The sequence below is a fragment of the Cervus elaphus genome, chromosome 2 (assembly GCF_910594005.1).
Source record: "Cervus elaphus chromosome 2, mCerEla1.1, whole genome shotgun sequence".
Taxonomy (NCBI): Eukaryota; Metazoa; Chordata; class Mammalia; order Artiodactyla; family Cervidae; genus Cervus; species Cervus elaphus.
The window spans coordinates 25,346,579-25,369,009 of record NC_057816.1 but is presented as its reverse complement, the minus strand read 5'-3'; the positions used below and the strand labels follow the sequence as shown (position 1 = coordinate 25,369,009).

General features: G+C 46.8%; 1 protein-coding gene across 12 annotated transcripts in view; it reads right to left on the bottom strand.

Moving 5' to 3' along the window:
* NAV2 (neuron navigator 2) overlaps window positions 1-22,431 on the bottom strand; it is a 421,317-nt gene that overhangs the window by 278,387 nt on the left and 120,499 nt on the right. For all 12 annotated transcript variants that reach the window (XM_043874925.1, XM_043874936.1, XM_043874913.1 and 9 more), the window contains exons 2-3: window positions 10,230-10,347; window positions 820-872 (exon numbers count right to left, since the gene is read on the bottom strand). In XM_043874925.1, the coding sequence (XP_043730860.1) occupies window positions 820-872; window positions 10,230-10,347 (171 nt within the window). The remainder of the gene's footprint in view (window positions 1-819; window positions 873-10,229; window positions 10,348-22,431) is intronic.

The window sequence follows — 22,431 nt, the reverse complement described above, 5'->3', positions numbered from 1 at the left end:
GAAAAAAAAAAAAAAATCTGTCCTTCAGTTGCCACCTTCATATTTTAAACAAGTATCACAGTGTCATCTTAAAAGACTTTTGTGAATACAGTTTTTTTTGTGTGGAAATGCATTTGTAAAGCACTGCAAAGGGAAAAACTTGAGTACTCAGAGTATCACCATTCAATGGTCTCTGAACTCAACAGTGATCATGAATTTTAAGTCAAAGATTTATGTGTAGAACATGAAACAAGAATAAAATAGATTTCAAAAGATTTTTTAAAGCTATAATATCAGAGTGTAAGCATATCACACCAGAGGGAATGTCACTTGTCATGGTCATGTTGTGCTTGGTCTGGATGCAATCAAACATTTCACATTGCCTGTCACAGTTCTGATTTCACATCATTCTAACCTTTAAAGGCAATCAGAACACATGCCCCAGTTTCTGGGTCGTATGATACCAACACTCCGTCTGTGCCCCAGCACCACACACAAACAGAAATGGTTGTAGGTCCTTGAGAAAAAAGCAGAGTCCTAGCAGCCCAAGTTCTAAACAAGGATATGTCTGCACCAGTTCTGCATAACTTGTTTCTAAGAGCAAGGACAGTATTTCATTTTCCTTGTCTCACGACCTACGTAAAAATCACAGTTATTTTTCAGCAAACGCCAACAAATGTCAGAGAGGCAAACCATGGCTATTTGGAAATGGCTGTTAGTTTATTAATATAATCCCCCAGAGTAAAGCTCATGGTGTGAAAGTTTTCAAGACAGGCACTATCATTTAGAGGCGGGGCTTACTAAGCTAACACAGACACTCACTGCTCATGTATCACTTACCATTTGAGATCTGTTCTTTGGACAGCCATTGATGTCTTCGATCTTCTCATTTGCTGAAAAAAGAAACACGGGTCAGAAAAACAAATAATCATCACAGACACCGCAAGCAGTGATGTTCAAGACCCTTGAGGCCAAGCAAATTCTAAGGCCCATTCTGGGGTTTGTCCAACCAGCACAGGCATGTGAAATACTGAGACGCTTCTAGCAGTCTTCAGGACTTAACTCATCGAGCTGTTGTCCTCCAGGGACAGCTGGGGCAAGGTCGCCGTCATCTAAGGCAGAGACAACTGCACTGGCGACAGTCTTGGAGTGATGGGGCAGGGTGGAAATGTTTGCACACTGGGAAATGGGCTGAGCTGTGACTGTGCTCTAGGCTCTGAAAAGGCAACCACAACTTCCCCACAAAAGATGGGGTGCTTCAGAGTGAGATCCATGTAGCCACAGTGCAGTTCCTGGGGACAAAAGCCACAGATGGTAACACCTCACTCCATTTTTAGCCAGAAATATTAAGGTTGCTTTTGCCTGTCCTGATACTATTCCCAAAGTGGATCTTATTCCCATTGGGATCCTATTCCCAATGGAAAACCAAGAGAATGAGACTTTAAAAATGACATACCTGTGCCATTTAGTGAGTCCAAATTAAATCTGGAACATACTCTATTGAAGTCAAAAGAGCGCCGACCTACTTAGAGAAGTGATAGAAAGAGACTGAACTGCATAAGCTGGAAATCAAATGAAAACAAGAAAGAAAGGCCCAGCTGCCCATGGTGAATGTATTTCATCCTCAGTCTAAAGGAACCCTTGTAAGATATAGGCTAGAGCATCTGAGTTTGCAACTGCAGTGCTACAAGAAAGGCAGTAGGTATAGTGGCTTGGAGGCAAAGATACTCCAGTTTGAAGCCCAAATCTACAGCTTCTGAGCTGTGTGATCTTAGCCATGTAACACAACCTCTCTGTTGCATTGCCTCACCTATAAAATTGAGTTGGCTCATCTGCAAAATTGAGCTAATACCATGTACTTTACAGGAGGAGCTATGAAAAGAAGATTATATGATGCTAGTAAAAGGCTTAGTGCAGTACCTAGCACACAGTGAGAGTTCTATGTATGGTTGTTGTTTAGTTGCTCAGTTGTGTCTGACTCTTTGCGACCCCATGGACTGCTGCCCACCAGGCTCCTCTTTGTCCATGGCATTTCTCAGGCAAGAATACTGGAGTGAGTTGCCATTTCCTTCTCCGGGGGATCTTCCCAACCCAGGGACCGAACCCAGGTCTCCTGCATTGAGAGTTGAATTCTTTACCTCTGAGCCACCTGGGAAGCCCTCTTTGTATGGTAGCAATCATTAATCCAATTATACATATTCTTTATCATCTATGTAAAAATATATAAAATAAAATTTCCTTTTTTGATCTGAGTTTAACCCAGAAACCTAGCTAGGACTTCACAGTAAAGGACTACAGATTCGCCTTCTCTGAAGACTTTTTAAGATTTCTTCCCAATCCCACATCCCCTTACATGTCACCACTCTCAAAAGATAAGGCCGACTAGGTCTCTCTGGTCTACCAGCACCCTGGAAACTGCCTCTGAATTGCTTTTAGCCACCTAATGTGTAACTCCTTTTCTAGCCTCCCCCAGCTATGCAGACATGTAGATTTTGTTTTCCACACTTGTATCCTTACAGCTCAGTAAGTGCTTGCAAAATTATATATATATCACATCCGATTTTAATGACTGTAACATCTAAAACGTCCATGAAAAGACATAAAAAAAAGAATCTGAAAAGGATAACAGAAACAGTTTCCCATGACACTAAGGTTTTAGAACACCTGTACTTAAATATAGTTCACTGTTACCTCCAATGGGTTTATTTTTTCCTCCAGCATTTCTACCTTGAGAGAGAAGTGAAAAATAAGAAAGCAAGCTAGTGGCAGGACATTATTTAAAAATCTAACTACCAGAGACAGGCTGGTTAGTATACACTCAGCCTCATCTACACCTTCTTTAGAATTTGCTCAGAGTAATAGACATTCAGGCCTATGACCCATCTGGGAAGACTTCGGTCTTCCAGGAGCCACCTGAGTTTTCTCAACTCTTAAGAACACTGGGATAGGCATTTTAGGAAGCTTTTTCTACCTGCTTTTCCCTACTCCCCAAAGAGGTGCCATAAAGCCTTTAAAAAGCACGTAAAAGATGCTCAGTGAATGGAATGACTCACAGGTATTTGTTATTCAGTTCACCAGAAAATACAATTAGCCAGAAGGTATCACTAGCATGTAAGTCCCACAAAACCAAGGACTTTCATCTGCTTTGTTTTCTACTATAACCCCACAGCCTAATGCAATTCCTGACACACAGTAGCCACTCAACATGTATTTGTTGAGGGGAACTAAGGACTGTTCTTAATATTTCAATGAATCAAAGTTTTACTGCCTATTCTGAGGCAGCTGCCCTTTCACTTGTGTATATATAAATGTATGTCCTGAAGGTGGAAAAAAAAAGAAAGATCCTTGACACCTGGCACTCCTTCATACATTGGAAATTATGGAAGGCTAGCACTCTGACCTTGGATTTTGATATACAATACTGGAAGAATAAATATGGCTTTTGAGAAACAAGGCCACTCCCGGTATCTTCCAAATGGATACTTGTGATGGCCAAAGTCATAAGTCACTGGGTTCCGATCAATACCCAGCTCGTTGATGCTCATTAAAGTGAAGGATGGATAGCTGTAATCCTGAGAAGTCATTTTAAAGATCATTTATATACCTTCTGGATAAATGATACCAAGGGATTGAGTCTAATTATCCCTGTAGTTCCTTTTCACGGTCTGTCACTTAAACCACAGTCAGGTATTCGTTGAGTTCATTGGGCTCCTATCAGGCTAAAGCTGCCCTTTTATAATATGCAAAATAAATCAATGGGGTGGAGCCCTAAAGAAGACATGGGAAGAGATCAAATGACTCAACCCAAACTCAAAACAAATGCTTAATAAAAATGCAAAAAAGTTTGGACCTCCTAGTTACCAATTTCATGTAATATAAATACTTCTCCTTTAACTTAAATTCTCAAGAATTTCTGTGAAAGTGAAAGTGTGGAAGTTGCTCAGTCAAGTCCGAATCTTTTCAACCTCATGGACTATACAGTCCGTGGAAATCTCCAGGCCAGAATACTAGAGTGGGTAGCCTTTCCCTTCCCCAAGGGATCTTTCCAACCCAGGGATGGAACCCAGCTCTCCAGCATTGCAGGTAGATTCTTTACCAGCTGAGCCACCCACCAGAGAAGCCCATCAAGAATTTCTGTGGTTGTCATAAATACTTAAAGCAATAATAGAAGCTCTCATTCTGCTGCTAAGAAGAGCTTGGTCTTCAGAGCTGAATTTACTAACTTGGGGTAGGAGGTCTTTGGCTACAGCCCCAAAATAGAAAACCAAAGAAGCAAAGCCATGTCCCATAAAGTCCTCATTAAAGTCATTAAAACTGGCATCCTGAAGGGCCAGTGGTATTCATTCCAGCAAACTCTAATGTGCGGACCTATCTGCACGCAAGGTGACAAGTTAGTCATTGGAAAGCATCAATGCACTTTAAGAAGTATTGAATCAAGCTTGTCACTTCTCAACACTTCTCAACAGACCTCCTGGGAAGAGTTCAGAGCATTTCAAAAGCCCAAGCATCTATGCTTGGCACCTATGTATGTGCAGTACAGTTGGCCATGCTGCCACTGTCCAGAAAGAGAAACTGCCTGCCCTCACTGAAAGGCATATGACTTACCCAAGGTCATGCCATGGTAGCAGGTCGTCAAAAGAAAGCAGAGTCCCACGGGTTGTGTGAATTTCCTGGTTGTGCTCAGAGGCAGCCCAAATAGTGGGAGAGAATGAGCTGCTATCAGCCCTCGTCACCCACAATGGGAATCTCTTCCTCTGTCTTGGCTTCCTCCTTCTCTCCAAGCCTCTCTTGTTTGCCCTGTTTCCCGCCCCCTCTCTCTCCTCTGTCCTCTCTTCCTCCCGCCCCCTTCTCTTCTTCGCTCACTCCAACCCCTTCTGGCATCCTCCCTGAGTGACAGCAATGTAAGCAGAGGGAGGGAGGCCTGTCTCTCCCTCTTGATTCATGCTGTTGATCCTGGCCTCGTAAACCTTTCTAATAACTCACGGACATGGCACCATTGATGGGCTGGCAGGCAACTGCCGGCTTTGGGCAGCTCAGGACTCAAGAAGATAATCATACTAATAAGCGGCTGAACACAGACATTCAAGCCTCAGTCACCACAGCAAGGGCACCAAGAGGCGGCAGAACAGGGTTCATGTTCTGCCCAGTGGGCAGACGGCAGTGACGCAAGAACGTGGGCCCCAAGTTATCCCACTATGTGGGAAGACGGTGGATGGATAAACAGAAGGCTAGAGCCTCGGACCTATCTGGGCTCGATGAAGACTTAGTGAGGAGTAGCATCTGTGAAGAGCATTTAGGGTTTTCCTTCACATAAATCATCTTAGCTTTCAAAGGATTCCAACTCTCCATCACTAGAACTAGCTGCGAAGATGGTTAGATTCCCCAACCTGAAAGTCAAGTCAACCCCTGGCTTTGTTCCTGGGTTAGCCCTGTACCTTGCCTTATTTGCCTTGTTGTCTCTGGCTCTCTACCCTCCAGTATCTCTGCACACTATTCCCTCTACCAGGAAAGCCCTCCCTAACCACTTCACCCAGCTAGCTCCCAGTTTGAGGTCTTGGTTTACAGATAAATTCCTTGAGGAAATGTTCCTTGATTCCCTCCTTGCTAATCCAGTATCTCCTTTCCCAATCATGGGTCAGGCCTCACAGCACATGAGCCCTTTATCATTATGCACAATCTTCCTCCCTCCCAGATCTAGGAAGTGGTTGTGACTTAAAAGGACAATCTCTCTGCCTGCAAGTTTTGATGGACCTTCATTTAGATGAGGTCTTTCCAACTATTTTAAAATAACTTCGAACCTTCAGAAAAGTTACAGGAAGAGTATAGAGAATTTCCACACATCAACCATTCTCATCTTCTCCCTTCCTCTCTCACACCCTCTTTCTATCAGTAGACATTATTTTTCCTGAATTATTTTAGTGTAGGCTCAGTTGTGTCTGACTCCTTTGCAACCCTGTGGACTGGAGCTCACCAGGCTCCTCCTCTGTCCATGGAATTTTCCAGGCAAGAAATCTGGAATGGGTTGCCATTTCCTACTCCAGGAGATCTTCCCAGGGACCAAACACACATCCATTGTGTCTCCTGCATCAGCAGGCATTCTTTACCATCTAAGCCATCTGGGAAGCCCTGGTGGCTCAGACAGTAAAGAATCTGCCTGCAGTGCAAAAGACCCCGGTTTGATCCCTGGGTGGATCCCCTGGAGAAGGGATTTTCTCCAAAATCCCCTGGAGAAGGGAATGACTACCCACTCCAGTTTTCTTGCCTGGAGAATTCCATGGACAGAGGAGCCTGGCGGGCTACACTGGAGGTCATTTTTCAGTGGCAATTTCCCCTGGAGCCTGGGGCCGTAGGGAGGGCCCCACACTCACGGGGAAAGGCAGAGCAACATCCACACATCTGTCCCATCCCCTTTGCTCTGTAGGAGAGCTCTCGTCCAAGGGGTTGCAGAGAGTCGCACACAACCGAAGTGACTGACACACACACCGGGGAAGCCCTAGTGCAGGCTCCATGGGTCATATCACTTCTTTTTGGTGTGTACTTCCAAAGGACAAGGATATTATATCGTGGTACAATGTTAAATTTCAGAAAATCTAACATTGCTCTAATTCCAATATTCCAACTTAGTTAATTGACTCAAAAATGTCCTTTATAGTGTTTTATTCCCCTGAATGGGATCCAGTCCAGCATCACGAAGCACATTGAGCTGTTGGGTCTCTTTAGTGTCCTTTCTTCTTAAACAATTTCTCAGCCATATTTTTTTGTCTTTCACAGCACTGACATTTTGGAACAATTCAGGTGTTTGTTTTTTTTTTCAATAGAATGTTCCATAATTTGGGTTTATCTGAGAGTCCTCGTGATGAGTTTCAGGCTTTCCAACCCCTGAGTGCAATACAACATGAAATGATGTTGCATTCTTTTCAAGGTACCCTATCAGGAAGCACATGACATCCAGCTGCTTCTCACAGTTTGATCACCTGGTCATGACACCTGACTCTCCCATGTGGTAACTATATTTCCCTTTGCAATGAATACACCATCAGTGAAGAGCCACTTTGAGACTATGTACACAGCTGCCCTCCATCCAATGTTCTCCCCTAGATTTCAGCATCCACTGATGATTCTTGCCTTAACTAATGTTTACCATCACAGCTACAACTCCTTCTGCATTCATCAGTCAGCATTCTCCTGTTCAGCTGAGGCCTCTCTTCTCTCCCATTGATATATCATCTATTTATTTATCTATCAGCATATAGATTTGTATACTCCTATTTTATTCCATGGGTATAATCCACAATGGTCCTCAGTTATATTGATACTCCAGTTGTCTCAGATCAGATTGCTCCTTATAGCCCTGGAGTGTAGAACTAGTACTTGCAGGGAGATACTACCATCAAGGGGCAGATTTTGACTTCATGAAAGAAGAGCTTTTAAAAGATTCTAACTCTCCATCATTAGAACTAACTGTGGAGGTAGTTAGTTGCCCATCCTAAGAAGCATTTAATAGAGTCTGCTGACTACTTTTCCTAGAAGCAATTCATACATCAGGTTGAGGCTTTTAAAAGGTCCTTTCCAAACCTTAGAGTTGCAGCGCCATCCTGGAAAGGAGGAGGGTGACATACAGTTGAGAGGAACACTCAGGAGAATACTACACGCTGAGAAGGGGAGACATTCAGGCCACCTGTAGGAAACAATCCAACGCAGGCTTAGGGAAGCGACGGCTGCAGTGAGCAACATTCTCATCCCTAATCAACTCAACTTCTTGTGAACATCACCGCACACCAGACACCACGTTCAGTGCTGTGAACCCAGAAAGGAAGATGACTCAGAGCCAGACCTATGGAGGGCCAGGCCCAAGACAGCAGTCAGTGGGATGATAGAGGAGGGTCCCCTCCAGCTCTATCTGGGAGGGAGCTAGGAAGGGGATCAGAGGGAAACCGACTTTTCAAGAATGAGTAGGAGGTCTCCAGCCAAAGAGCAACTGTAACCACTGGACTTCTGTTTGGCACAAGACGGAGTCTCGAGGAATCCAATTCTGGGAATTGGTGGTACTAACTTGAGCCTTTGAAATCACAGACTAGTAGCTCAGGCTCAGAGAGGTCACCATCTTGGGAGTTCATCTCATCAGAATAGATTAAGGGAAGCATCCTCCTGAGCAATGATAAAAACTGTAGTAGCTTATATTTCCATAGCACTATGCTTAGTAAGTTTGCCATACATATTCACCAACTCTGGGACCCAACAGACATAACTAATCTATCATGACACACTCTGACATTGATTCTAAGGCCTCTTCATCTTTCTACACATACCTTTCGAGGCAGTGGCTACCAAGCGCTCTCCAGAAACACTTCAGAGTATCCAAGCTCATCTCACATCTGATGCCTACTGTACACTTCACAAGATTGCCACAAGATCAGACAAAGCAGGCATGAAAGTGAAAGTTGCTCAGTCATGTCTGACTCTTTGCAACCTCACGGACTATATAGTCCATGGAATTCTCCAGGCCAGATTACTGGAGTGGGTAGCCTTTCCCTTCTCCAGGGGATCTTTCCAACCCAGGGATCGAACCCAGGTCTCCCACAATGCAGGCAGCTTCTTTACCAGCTGAGCCACAAAGGAAGCCCAAGAATACTGGAGCAGGTAGCCTATCCCTTCTCCAGTGGATCTTCCTGACCCAGGAATCGAACTGGGGTCTCCTGCATTGCAGGCAGATTCTTTACCAACTGAGCTATCAGGGAAGCCCCAAAGCAGGCATGGCTGTGCCTATTTTATTTCACTTGTTTTAATTGCTTTTTTAAAATCATTTTTCCCCCTTTGGCTGCACCATGTAGTATTCGGGATCTTAGTTCCCCAACTAAGGATTGCACTCATGCTCCCCGCAGTGGAATCACAGAGTCCTAACCACTGGACCACAAGGGAATTCTGTGTGCCCATTTTAAAGACAGGGAAACAGGTAGCAGAGTTCCTGTTCAGAGACCCATGTCTCAAAGAACTGAGAGCATCTTCTAGGAGATGGGGGTGGCCTCAACAGTCTGAGCAAGCTTGACCCCCCTACCCAGTCAACTCCAGATGAGAACTCCAGCCTGGCCAGCACCTTGACTCTGGCCTTGCAGTCACCCAGATAAGCTGTGTATGCACCCCGATGCACAGAAATTGTGAGGTAGTGAACAGACTTTCTTTTACGTCATTACATTTGTGACAGTCTGTTATATAGCAATAGCAAACTAACACAGGAGAGAGAGAAAAAGAAGGACCAATGGAAGCTGGTCTTCAGCCAATCTTAGGACAGCAAGGAAGCATCTTTCTCTCTAAATGGCACTCTGAAAGTTTCACCTTAGGCCAACTCGCCTGTATTTGTAGGAACGATCTACACAGACCTGAGCAGAGCTACAACTAGACACGGCTGCCTCTCATACTTGAAGGATAAGCAACTTTTCCATAACAACACGCCCGAGGGGCTGGGGCTTCTGTCCTTTTTCTTCTTTCTTCTCCCTTGGCATTAGTTGGCTGCTGAGGCTTTCAGCGACAACAATCAGCCTAATGCCATCTAATTGACCTCCTGCCTCCACGGTCGGCTCCAAGTTCTCAGGCAGGACCACTGGGGTGCTTCCCCGAAGACCCAAGGCAAAGCTGTGCACAGCCTCCGCCCACGTGCCTGCCCAGAATAACTCCTCTTCTCCTCCAGCACACAGGCCAAGGCATTAAAAATCCCGCTGCCCCAGTTCCCTGCCCCCAGTATTAAAACCAGAACCAGCCCTCTGCAGAGACTGAGTCTTTGATTTCTCAGACCCAATTAAAGTTCGCAAGGAAGAACCAGCCTCATATTGCCTTTTCTTTTTCTGGAAATCTTTCCAGAATAATCCACAAAAAAGCACATCATTGGGGCAGGGGAGGCGGGGGCAATGAGAGAGCCAGAAAGATGATAGGACGGAAGAAGGGGGACAGAGAGCCCCTCCATAAACCACAAGCATTTCCCCCCAGCCATGGCCAGTCTTTCTTCCTGGAGAAATCAAGATGAGATTGACCTGTAGGTGATCTTATCAGGCAAAACGAGCTGGTACCCAGCCTCCTCCAGCACAAAACAGAGTCAAATAAACTGTCAGCACACAGGACACAAACACTGCCTTTTCAGATGATGTCAGGGTTCCATCCCCACTCGCCAGAATCGACCCCTGGTGGACTGGTCTCCACGGTAACTCACCCACCCATCCCCCTCCACCCCACCCCGCTGAGGTCAAATCTGCTCTTACCTACAACCTGGATAATCTGGGCCAGGAGGACGCCGTCCGTCACATCTTGCTGGAGATCCTTAATGAGACGCTTGTGGCCCGACTTGGCTAGATAGTGATTGGCCCAGTCCGTGTAGATCTGCAAGAAAGCACACGGGCAACTTTAGGAACCCGGTCAGATCCCATCTCAGCGTTCCGAGCAGCTGCAGGGCCAGCATAGCAGCCACGGTCCCGCCAGCGAGCTGTCTGGGGCCAGCCCTCCCCATTAACATGCAGTGCATTATGCCCGTGGGGCATTCAGCTGGCCAGAGCCGGGCTTTCACCTATTGAGAGATCTGCCGTCAAAGGCTCAGGAGAAAGCTAAAGAAAGCCTCAAAACATGCAGAGGTCTGAATGGGACAGGGGACACGGAACTAAACAGTCTGCACCAGACGGCTGTGAGAGGCTGAGGCTCTAAATGCAGGCGCGGTCTCCCCCACCCCACCGCCCGACCCGGCCCCAGCCCATCTTTTTCTCTTTATTGAGAAAACGGATGGGGAGGTTACCACCCATCAGGCAATCTTTTCATGGGCCATTTCAGGGAAAGGAGTTCTCAGGAGCTTGGGTGCCTTGTAAGGGAGCCAAGTACCAAAACACAGAGCCCTTCAATTACTCTTGTGTGAGTGGAGTTATTAATGGCCTCACAATCATCTCAAATTTAATCAGCTTAATTTAAAAGCCCAGCATCATTTTCACTGTTGGGATTCTGTGAACAGAAACAACAACAACAAAAATAAAAACCCCAGCAAATTCCAACACATTTAAGCACTGTGTTGGTGCACACAGCACCTGGAAGGGACAGGCTGGGCTGCCATGGGATCAGGAAAGCAGACCCTTCTGGGGGACACACAGACCCGCCCCTCCCAGTCACAGAGCCCCGGGCGCAAAGAGTATTTTCTTCCAACAGGCTGACAAACCAGGAAGACTCTCGCCTGAAAACTTTCTCCCACTATGACACAAGCTGAAAACAAAATTGAAAACCTCCTCATCAGTTCTGTGGGCTAAGTTTCCTATGTGGACTTACGAATTTGTTGGGGAACATAAAGGTGTCTATCAGAACCTTCCCCCACCGCCCCAGGAAGGATATGAACATATGGCTGCTCAGAAAGAGAAGTGTCCCATCTCGGCTGGGCCATGTCAGCGGCTGCAGCTCATGTACTAACCCATGGGAGGTTTCCACCGAAATGATGAAGCCCATCACTGCAGCTCCATCAGCCGGCCTGCTCTGAGATCTTGCGTGACTCACAGCGGAAACCCTGCCCCTGCCCCAGCCCTCCCTCCACCCTCTTCTTCCCCACACCGTGCTCATCAGAGGAGTCTCACGCCATGGGGTACTGCTCTTCAAAACTCCCAAAATGTGGGTTCAAGGGCCAGGGTCTGGACTTGCAAAGCAGGGCCCTTCCAGGGAGGGGCACCTCTGACCACTCAAACAGGGACCAGTGAAGGCCTCATCTCAAGAGTGGACAAGGCGGACGTGCCCTTTCTACTTCATCAAGAGCTGAGAACAGAAAACTCCTGTCCATTACTTTCTTCCCTCAAGACTCCCGAGTTGTCAGGTCAAAAATTTAGTACAGCAAGATCATTTTTCAATTTCACAAGCCCTGAGGAATCTAAGGAAGTGGAGCGCCATCTTGGTCTCCACAATGGCCAGTCTGAAAGGTCAATGATCACTGGATGAAACTGTTAAGAGGGAGACAGGGAAGGGGAACAACTTTCAAAAGAAAAGAAAGACCAGGGTTCAAGTCCCAACTCTGGAGGCTCCCCAGGGTGGGGGTTTGGGGTTGTTTTGTTCAATGATGTAGCCCAAGGACCTACAACAGCATGAGGCACATTAGAACTTCCCGGTGTGTAGCTGTGGAGGAGTGGGTGTCTGACCTCAGCTGAGCACCTTAACTCTCTGAGCCGAGGTTTTCCTATCTGCAATATATGATCAATACTGTGTATTTGTCAGTTCTTATGAGGGGTGATATAACATATTTTTTTTAAATAGTGGCTTATACAGAGTAGGAGCTGACTAACAACTAACACAGACCCTAACACACGCCCTACACTAGTACAAACACTTAACACATATTATTAACTCATTGCATCCTCATTCTGTGTGATAGATGCTAGTACTGCGTCCATGCTTTAGAAGAGAAATTTGAAGTGCAGGGAGGTAAAGGAACTTGTCCAAGGTCACCGGGAAGTGGCAGAGCCCAGAATTTGAATCCAGGTTGACTGGCTCTAGAATCCCTTAGATGCGCTCAACACTGCTTCTCTGAATGAGTATAAATGATTCAAATCACTCACCCCCTCCACGACACCCTCCTACTGAGGAGACTCATTCCTCGATTCAGTTATGTTCACACTGAAAAAATTGCTTACATATAGATAAAAGCTCCGAATCGACCCCATGCTGTCACTTGACTTTCCTGGGCTTCAGTTTATCCAGATGTAAATGGGCACAGCCAGGCCTACTTCAGAAGGTGGTTGTGAAGAACTCAGTGAAGCGCCATCTGGAAGGCCCTGGCCTGACCCACACGGGGCTCGGGAAGCAGAGGCAGTGGGTGGTCATGAGGAGGACTTTGGCATGAGCAGAGCTTTAAACATTAGCTGCCAGGCTGCCTAGTACACCTGTGACCTTTGGCCTGGGTGTGCTCACGAGGGAAATAACAATACATACCCATCATCAGGTGATTATGAGGGTGAAACAAGTCCATGTACATAAAGAACACAGAATCTGAGACTTGCTAAGTGTCCAGTAAATAAAAGGAATTATGAGAAAGGTGACTCCCAGCATTATAAAATGGGCCAGAAGAAACCCAGCCACAGCCTCTACCCGGAACTTCCAGGACACAAATGACTCAAGAACGCACTCCCCTTCTCTTTTGCCACAAGATACAATTTCAAGAGTCTGGAGCACTCCCTCTGCAATCACGAACCAGGGTAGATGGGAAAAGACAAGCAGGCCAGAAACCGGCCAGGCTGGAATGGAGAGCGAGGCATCCACCCCCAAGCAAGAGATACACCCCCAGGGATGTCTCAAGCCCTGGAGGGATCCTACCAGCTGAGGGTCTGAGGGACCAAGCTGCTGCTGCTAAGTCACTTCAGTCGTGTCCGACTCTGTGCGACCCAACAGATGGCGGCCCACCAGGCTCCTCCGTCCCTGGGATTCTCCAGGCAAGAACACTGAGGTGGGTTGCCAGAGACCAAGAGAACATCCCAAAGCTTAAAGCCGTCCGCCCCACAACCGCCAGCTGAGGTGAGAACAGGCCATGGGCAAGAACACCGCTGAGTGGGCAGCAACTCAGGTTCCTCCGCTTATTCCCTTGCTAGGTGATTAAGGGTATTTTAAAATAGACATACTCTGTCTAAAGCTAGCCCTCCATGTATCAGCACAAATCAGCAGGAAACCAAGGTTAAGCAAGCTTCTTTCAGCAAATCCAGGGGTACCTACACACACACAGTGTGGAGTCCTGGTGAGGCCACGCAGGTATCTGGTATACCAGGGAGAACTTAATTCTACAGTGGTCAGCAATGGCTCTGCAAGAGAGGTGAGCCTCTCTACTAGAAGCTGTGTAAAACAAGAGCTCTTCTTCTCCCAACTTGAATCTACCTACACACCACTGCCAACTTCATGTTCCAACAGCACACCTCTAATCCTGTCACCTGCTCCAAAAATCATCAATGGCTTCCCATTGAACTAAAGACAGACTTTTCACACTGCAACTCAAGGCAAGTCTTCACACCCACCCACTCTTCCCCAGCTGGTGTTCGACCTTGCGGGGGAGGTGGTGCGTGTGAAAGTTAAGAGCATGGGCTTGGGCACTTGCCAAGTCAAGCTGGCCCTTGGCAAGTGAATTTCTATTCACCTCTCTGTACCTCAGTTTTATCCTCCATAAAATGGGGATCATACCAAATATACAATAAGGCCAGGGACCGGCCAACTGTACACAGGCCAAACCCAATGGGCCACCTGCTTCTGTAAACAAAACACTACGGAAACCCAGCCACATCCATTTGCCATCTGTAGCTGCTTTCATACCACAATGGTACAGCTGAATAATTGTGATACAGACTTTTGGCCCACAAGTCCTCAAATATTTACTGTCCGGTTCTTTACAGAAAAAAGTAGCCAGTCTGTGTCATAGGCACTGAATGATTAATATGCCTACACTGAACAAATGCTCAGGAATAATTATGATTATTATTACCGCAGGGAAACTGGACCTCACACTTCCCCCATGTCTGAACTCCTGCCACCCCACCCAGCTGAGGGCCTCCACCGGGACCACCCAGCATCCCTAGGCTGGTCCTCCATGAAGTTCACTCTTGATTTCCCGACTGCATCCAAAGCTGCATACGAAGCAGGGAACCTATACGCCGGCACCATCACCTCACCCCCACTCGCAGGTTGGGGGCAAAGACGGTGTCCTGCCCATCTCTGGGCCCAGACGTGCCTCTCAAGAAGGGGGCACAGCAGGGGCTTGGTAAGTGGTTGTGGAGTTGAGCTGAACAGACAGCAAAAGGGCAAATCCCAGAAACTGATTACATTGGTGACTTAATATGAGCTCTCAGCAAATACTCAAGCCAGGATCTCAAGTCTCTTTACTGATTGAAAAGAGGAAGGAATAGAGAAAATAAATCACTCCATAGTGCACGCTCACTAATCAGGATCCAAACAAGAATCATTAATTTATCTGGAGTTTCCCCTCCCTAGCTCTCAACTTTCTGAAGAAATGAGTCACAGGGAAATGCCTAGATTTATTTTAAGAAATACAGTTTTCATGGGTCATGCTAAAAACTGACACAGGTCAGGGCCCTCCCCCTCAACTAGTGTTTCAGTAGCCCATGCAATAACTACCATTCTTCCTAGAAGTATCTTTGGAAAATAAACTCACACATTCCTTAGTCATTAAGGACTTCATCAGGTTCAGAAACTCAACAAAAAATGGAAGAGAGTGTGTCTGAAATATTAAGCAAGAGCTACGGCATGCAGGGCATCCTCTCTGAGCCTCAGACATCCAAAATCAACTTCTCCAGAACCTCTCCTTCCCCAGGGTTCTAGAGACTTAGAACTGCTGCTGCTCCAGGCGGGCTCCCTGGAGCCCACCAATCCCTGATGGGTGGACTTTCAGTAGAAATGGGCAAGAACCGCACAGTTCTGGGAAAGAGTAAAATCATCATCGCCACACCCAAATCCAAATTATCACATCATTCCAGAGTAAAAATTCTAGAAGAACAGGCCCTAGAATCGTCTCCCACTAGTATCCACAGGAGTCTTTCCCACTCTGACTCATCTCACTGAGTTCATCACTCTCGCCACCAGCTCTGGCAGGAGACCTCATCGGTGCTACAGAAGCACTTGGTGAGGGAAAGGAGTTCTGTCAAAGCTCGAAAAGAAAAAAGGGGAAGGAAGACAATGACAGCTGAGAGCGAATTCGTTTTGATTCACTTTATGAGCCTTGACAGGGTTTCAAGGAGTGTGTCATTTGTTTGCTTACAACTCCACCTCATTTCGTATCAAACAGGCTGAAATCAAAGAGGGAAAGTCTTGACAGATCAAGTGAAGTAAAGAACCCGATTATTAGTTGTAACAAGAAAACTGATAAAAATTGCACTGTTGTTAAGCCCATGGGGAAGGTGCCAAGTTTATACTGCAATTAGCTCTCCAGTGAAGGGGGATGGGTAGCATTAGAAGGAAGAAACCTCCCCAAATTCTATAAAATAACTGCACCTAAAGTCGTTGCCCTAACAACTCTTAAGTCCAGACCAACATGTTGGGTTGCCTGATGGATCCAAAAGGCAGCAGATAGAATTAGCACAGCGGTCAGGGGAGGAAAAGGGTGCAAATGAATCTCTTAGCAGGAAATGCCAGAGTGGAGATTCAAGATACACTAGTCATTTATTAATAGCATCTGAGGTGGTTTCCAGCCAATCAGTTGCAAAGAGAACCTATTGTCTGGCCTCCATTCAAGGTCTCACTGTAGACTTCAGGGATATCTCCAACATCATATCATTTCCATGACTGTGCAGTGTGTGGTTAAAACGGCTTAGTTCTGATTGTCCCGAAGTACAAAAATGACATTGCAACAATAGTGCAGTGTCCACCCAGCACCTGAATACACAAAGAACGATTATTCAATTAGTCACAGTTTTAAGAAAATCAAAATACACCATTTGTTATTAAGGGCAAAGCTAGTTAACACATTCACTTCTGCATCCCTAGCATCTAGCAAGAAGTCTGGTACCTACCCCACAGGTGTGGCGTGCTCACATGTCCACAGATCATTTCAACTGCCTGGGGTGAAGTGAGGGGCCTGAAGTTATTAGCTGGTGGCTTTTTTCCATGTTCCCGCTCTCCCTATCAGAGTCTAAGATATTCTCTCTCAAGGTAGACCCTGCCTTGATTAAAACCACTGCCTTGAAATAAACATTCAAATGGGCAAATGATGCCCCAGCCCTATACGCTGGAAAGAGACAGGGAGCCCAGAGCAGCCAATCTTTGGCTCAAGGCCACAGAGTACAGCCAGGGCTGAGCCCAAACACTGGGGCTGCTCCCTGTTTTCTCAAAGGAAGAATCCAGTTCTGCTTGGTGTCCTTGATTCTTACTACCTACTCACCCTGGAGGGCAGTGACTCCTCCATCCACATCTTTGCCATCCAGCCAGGTGGCCCACGGTGAGTCAGGGGGGCCCTCACTTACATGGTGGTGATATGCAGGTTTGCCTCACAGACACAATGAGAGTATGTATGTCAGTGGTTAACACAGCGTCTGGAGCACAACATTGAATAAATAGTTGTTACTCATGTTCAAGTGGAGAAGGGAATGGCTACCCACTCCAATATTCTTGACTGGTGAATCCCATGGAAAGAGGAGCCTGATGGGCTATGGTCCATGGGGCCGCAAAGAGTCGGACACAACTGAAGCGACTTAGCACGCGCGCGTGCGCGCGCACACACACACACACACACACACACACATTCATATTCAAATTAATGTAAGTTTCACGGGAATATGTCATTCTAAATTGCTGAGAGCTTCCTCTTTTGAAAGCCACCGTTTTAACTATGTCACTGGAACACTTTCCCAAGATTATCATGATTCATGCTTTTTAAATTAACCCAATTCCATGTTTTCTTGATGACCCATGGATATCACTATGAATAGCATTTTGATGCATTCAAGGATGCCCGTAAGGCTGCAGAGTTACTGGACTGTCTTTAAGACCCCAGAGTCCTTTAAAATTGGGTGCAGAGTAAAAGAAGCGCCATTCAAGCCAGGGCCTTGATGGGACTTTTCCACTGAGGAGAACACATCTAAGTGTGCAGACTTTCGTGGTACCCCTCTGACGCTCCGAAGGTCATAAGGGAAGGCCTGTTGGCTCTTAGCTTGTCTCTAGACAGTGAGGCTGCTAGAAAGCTGAGATCCTAGAGCACCAAGATGTGACCAGGGTCTGTATCTCCAACCCAAGCATGTGCCAAATGGTACTGCCAGTCCCCATGCTCAATATACATTTTGGAACCTGATTCACAGGAACTTGTTTATACCAAGGAGTACATTTCCCTGTCTGGACCCAGAACACAGTAGCAGGCAGAGGGAGGAGCCCACTGCTGGTTTCCCCCTTTCTAACTGGCAGTAACCTCTGGCCACTGCTGAGTTTTCCAAATTTGCTGACATACTGGGTGCAACACTTTAACAGCACCATTTTCTTAAGGATTTTAAATGGCTCCTCTGGAATTCTGTCACCTCCACTAGCTTTGTTCATCGTGATGCATGCTCCCTAAGGCCCACGTGACTTCACACTCCAGGATGTCTGTCTGGCTCTAGGTGAGTGATCATACCAGAACGGTTATCCGGCTCTTGATGACCTTTCTTGTATAGTTCTTCTGTGTATTCTTGCCACTGCTTCTTCATCTCTTCTGCTCCTTAGGTCCTTACTGTTTCTGTCCTTTATTGTGCCCATCCTTGCATGAGATGTTCCCTTGATATCTTCAATTTTCTTAAAGAGATTTCTAACCTACTTGTCTGCACAACCACCAAAGATGCCCCCTGATACCAGCCCACAGGTATACTCTTGTTCCAAAGGGATACACACACGTGTCAACACACACACACGTGTCAACACACACACAGCAAGTAAGTAGAGGAGGGGCAGGGCTTATTACTAATTTGAATTTCTACCCCCTTCCTTCCCCCACCTCCACAACACCTTTCTTTCTACTTTACCCCTGAATGATATCAAGTCAAGATAAGTTGCTCAGAGCCACATGCATGCCACAGTGCATTGAGCAAACTCTCCCAGAGCAGCTGCCTATGCTAGATCTCGTTCTTGTATAGGATGCTAACTACCATCAGCCAAATTCTACAGTGAGTTGATAAAAGAGAGCACCTTTTAGAGTCAGACTGCTTATGTTTCAGACATGCCTCAACCACTTCCTGCAAGAGTTATCGCGGGCAAGTTCCTTAAACTATAGCTGGGCCTCCATTTCCTCATCTGTAAAATGGATCAACCCCCTATTCAGGTTCTTGTGAGACTGCAAAGAGGTCATCTAATAATGCCCTGCACATAGCAAGGGCACACAGCATGTTGGTGCCACTCAGTAATACCATGGGGACGATGCCACGCACTGTGAGCTCTTGCCCGACAAGAGGATTCCTTTAGTTCCCAACTCACTGTGAGGCAGGTATCATCTCCCCCATTTTACAGATGAGGAAACAGAGGCTGAGAGGGGAAATGACTTTCCCAATTTCACACACAAGAATGCAGCCTTTGAAAGCAGAGACTCTGGCTCCTAAAGAGGCCAACAGCTCCTCAGAGGCCCATGCAGGAACCACTGGCCACAGATGGGTGAGTGTCAAGGCTGCGTGGGAAAAGCAGTCAGAGAGAGCAAGGCTCATTGCACAACAGCCACCTCAGTGTCCCTGGCTCCTGCCCCTGGGAACAGAGCTGGCTGCTTGTCACTCATGCCTAATGGACCCAAGAGGAGGGGCTGACACTTTCCCACGTCACCAAAGCACAAAGCCAACATCATAGCAGTGTCACTATCACAAAAATAAAAAGGCCAATACAACAGGGGTTACCAGGGCTGGGCAGTATCCAGATGGGAGTAAAGTCGCCCAGTTCCTCCAGCCTGAAGTGAGCCAGGGCTTCGGGGGAAGGGCCCACAGCCACACAATGGTGGCATTGTCTTGTGGGAACACCGACCAGTCACAGGTGGGCGTGCACAGCAACTCCGGAGGTTTTGAAACTGTGCCTCTAGAAAAATACACCAGGCTGGCAAACGTGTTGGGAGGCACTGGCGAGATCTTGAGGAGGAGCACACAGGTGCCTGCTCACCCCACACCTTAGGCTGAGTCACCTCTGATGCCTGGGATGGCCCTGGCTTGCTTGTGCCCTGTCCTCCTGGGATGGGCTCTGCCCTGCACCACTCTGGACAGGTCACACAGTCCTTTTCCGTTCATTTCCCAGCTGATCGCCACCACCTGCGCACAAGGGGAGCCGGGCTGCTGGTGAGAACCTGCTGAGTGCCAGGCGATGTGTACCTGTCATCTACAACGTCTTCCCACCCCAGAGAGACAGCGGCAGGAGAAGAGAAATTCTCATCTTGTTTTGCTCACTGAACTTTCCCAAAACATCCAATATGGTGCCTGGCACACAGTAGGGACTCACTAAATACCTGTGGACTAAATGAATCATCCCCATTTTACAGGCTGGAAAACAGAGGCTCTAAAAGGTTAAGAAACGTACACAGGATCACACAGCTAATAAAAGGCAATGCTCCATTTGACCCAGGCCGCCTGGTCCTACGGCTACCAGCTCTCACCTCAAATGTGCACCCAGATCTCCCAAGGGCCTCCCTGGAAAGTCAAACAAGGCCACGTAAGGATGAAGACCTATCACCAGAGGCTTCAAAATAAAACCCCCCACTGTACTCCCTCTCACCCACTCCAACCTTAGAAGATCTGAGTAACTTTTGACCAGGGTGTCTAGCATCTCCAAGAAAGTCAAATGTCAGAGCCCACTTGAAACTTCTCCAGTATTTTCTCTCCCTTCCTGTGTTCATTAGTTACTGACTGATTAGAGATACTTTAAGTGCTTCCCCTACGTCTGTGATGGGAACCAGGTCCCTCCAGGCAGGCCTGGCAGGCGGGGAGGAGGAGATGGGGCTGCCGGTAGGGGGAGCTGCTGAGCACACTCTTGGAGAGTGAACGTTCCCAAACTCAGCACGAGCTTTTGAGAGCTGGCTGGCAGGGTGGCCACACCTGAGGGGGTGGCGAGAACCTGGGTAAAGATACAGGCCTCCCTCCTGTCTGGTCATGAAATGACCTTCTAAATATCAGCCTCCTTCCAGTCCTCCAAGCCCGCACAGTCCCCCTCACCTGCGGGTAAAGGGGATGCCAACCATTGTTTTTCGGTCACCCTCTGTCCTGCCAGAATGCCTCAGTTTGGCTTCCTAAGCACAGGCTCCCCAGGATTTTGGCTCCACTGGGTCCAGTTACCTTGGAGTCCTAGGCAACTTCTGGCAGGTTGCTTAACCTCTCTGAGTCTCCGTTTCCTTTTCACAGGATTGCTGAGTGCATAAAGTGAAATGTTGGATCTAAGGACCTCACCTATTTGGACAATATGCCAACGCTTTGTGACTTGAGCAAACCACTTTCTGAGCCTCAGTTTCTATACCTGTAATATGGGATGATTATCTATGGTGAGGACTATTGTGAGAACTAAATGAAAATGTTTATAAAGGGCTTAGCACAGTGCCTGGCACATAGATGGAACCTTTAAACGTGAGCTTCCTTTCCTGCCTTGTCTCCATGCCCCCCACCCATATATCCCTCTGGTACACCACTCACACATGGGCTCTGCCATGTTAAACTTCAGTCCCCGCTAGTGGGTTTTCTGGACCGGTGTGTTCTTCCATATCCCTCCGTTTAGCAGGATCCTCTTTTCTAGAAACCAGCCCTGACTGCCGGACTTCTCTCCTTCCTCTGAACTCCGAGTGCACCGACAATTAAATATACCCATGTACCAGGTCCCAGCCCTTGTGCCTCTGCCCACACCATCCTCTCCCCAGCAATGCCATCTCTTCCCCACCACCTGGCAAATGCTTATTTGGTATCTTATGAGCCCGGTCAAATGTCAATCCCTGTAAAGCCATTCCCAACTCACTGTCTCACTCCCATCAGGAAATTCTTTGTTCCCTCTTCTCTGGCTCCAAAAGCACTCTGCACATGTCTTCATCATGGCTACTATAACCATTCACATGTCCAACAGGGTCTTCTCCGGGGGTAGAGAACAAGTTCTCCACACCTCTGAAGCTCTAGCACAATGCCAGGACCTCAATAAAGAAGTACTTACGGATTTACTGCAGGGTCAGTGGGTGGATGGATGGAAGAGAAATGGAGGGGTGGACTGGTGAATGTTCAGATGGACAGGTGGATGAATACAGGGGATGAATGAATGAATGTGTTCTCCTTCACTGCCTATAACATAAAGCCCCTTAAGTCAAGATGATGCTTCATGTATCTTTCAGACCAGTCTTAGCACAAGATATAGAATGGGCACTGGTAAGTAATACTTCCCTCTGAGAACTTCCAGCAACATAGTAGCAGGATCCACTTGACCATGGATATTAAAGTGCTATTTAAAAAGAGACACACACACATAATATGGTAGAGCAGGCTTGCACTAGCTCAGGAGAGATGACTGGTTAAACTTTCAGGAAATCTGTGAGTTGATTGTTAACTAGCCATTAGTGAAAAAGGAACTATCAGAAAGAGAAATTTGAGAAAACAATCCCATTTACAATTGCATCAAAAGTAAGATACCAAAGACTGAGTTTTCACCTTTGGGCCACACCGTTTTCTGGTTGTCCAACTTTGCATTACCAGATTAGCTTGAAATTTATTCAAAACATTCTCTGAAAGGATGAATGATGTGACATTCCGGATCTCCATCGGTAGATATTCCTGATCCCACTACAGTGCTGTCTTATGAGGTGATTCTGAATCCCAAGAGACCAATTAATTCATCCATAATCACAACTACAGAATTTCAGTGACAGAAGAACCTCCAGTGATCTAACTCTAAATTTATAGCTGAAGAAAGTGAGGATAATTTAAGTTAAATCCCTCTTATGTTATCCCCAAATTTAAATATACGGCCCTGTATGGACCTAAAAATATACAGTCAAATCAGCCA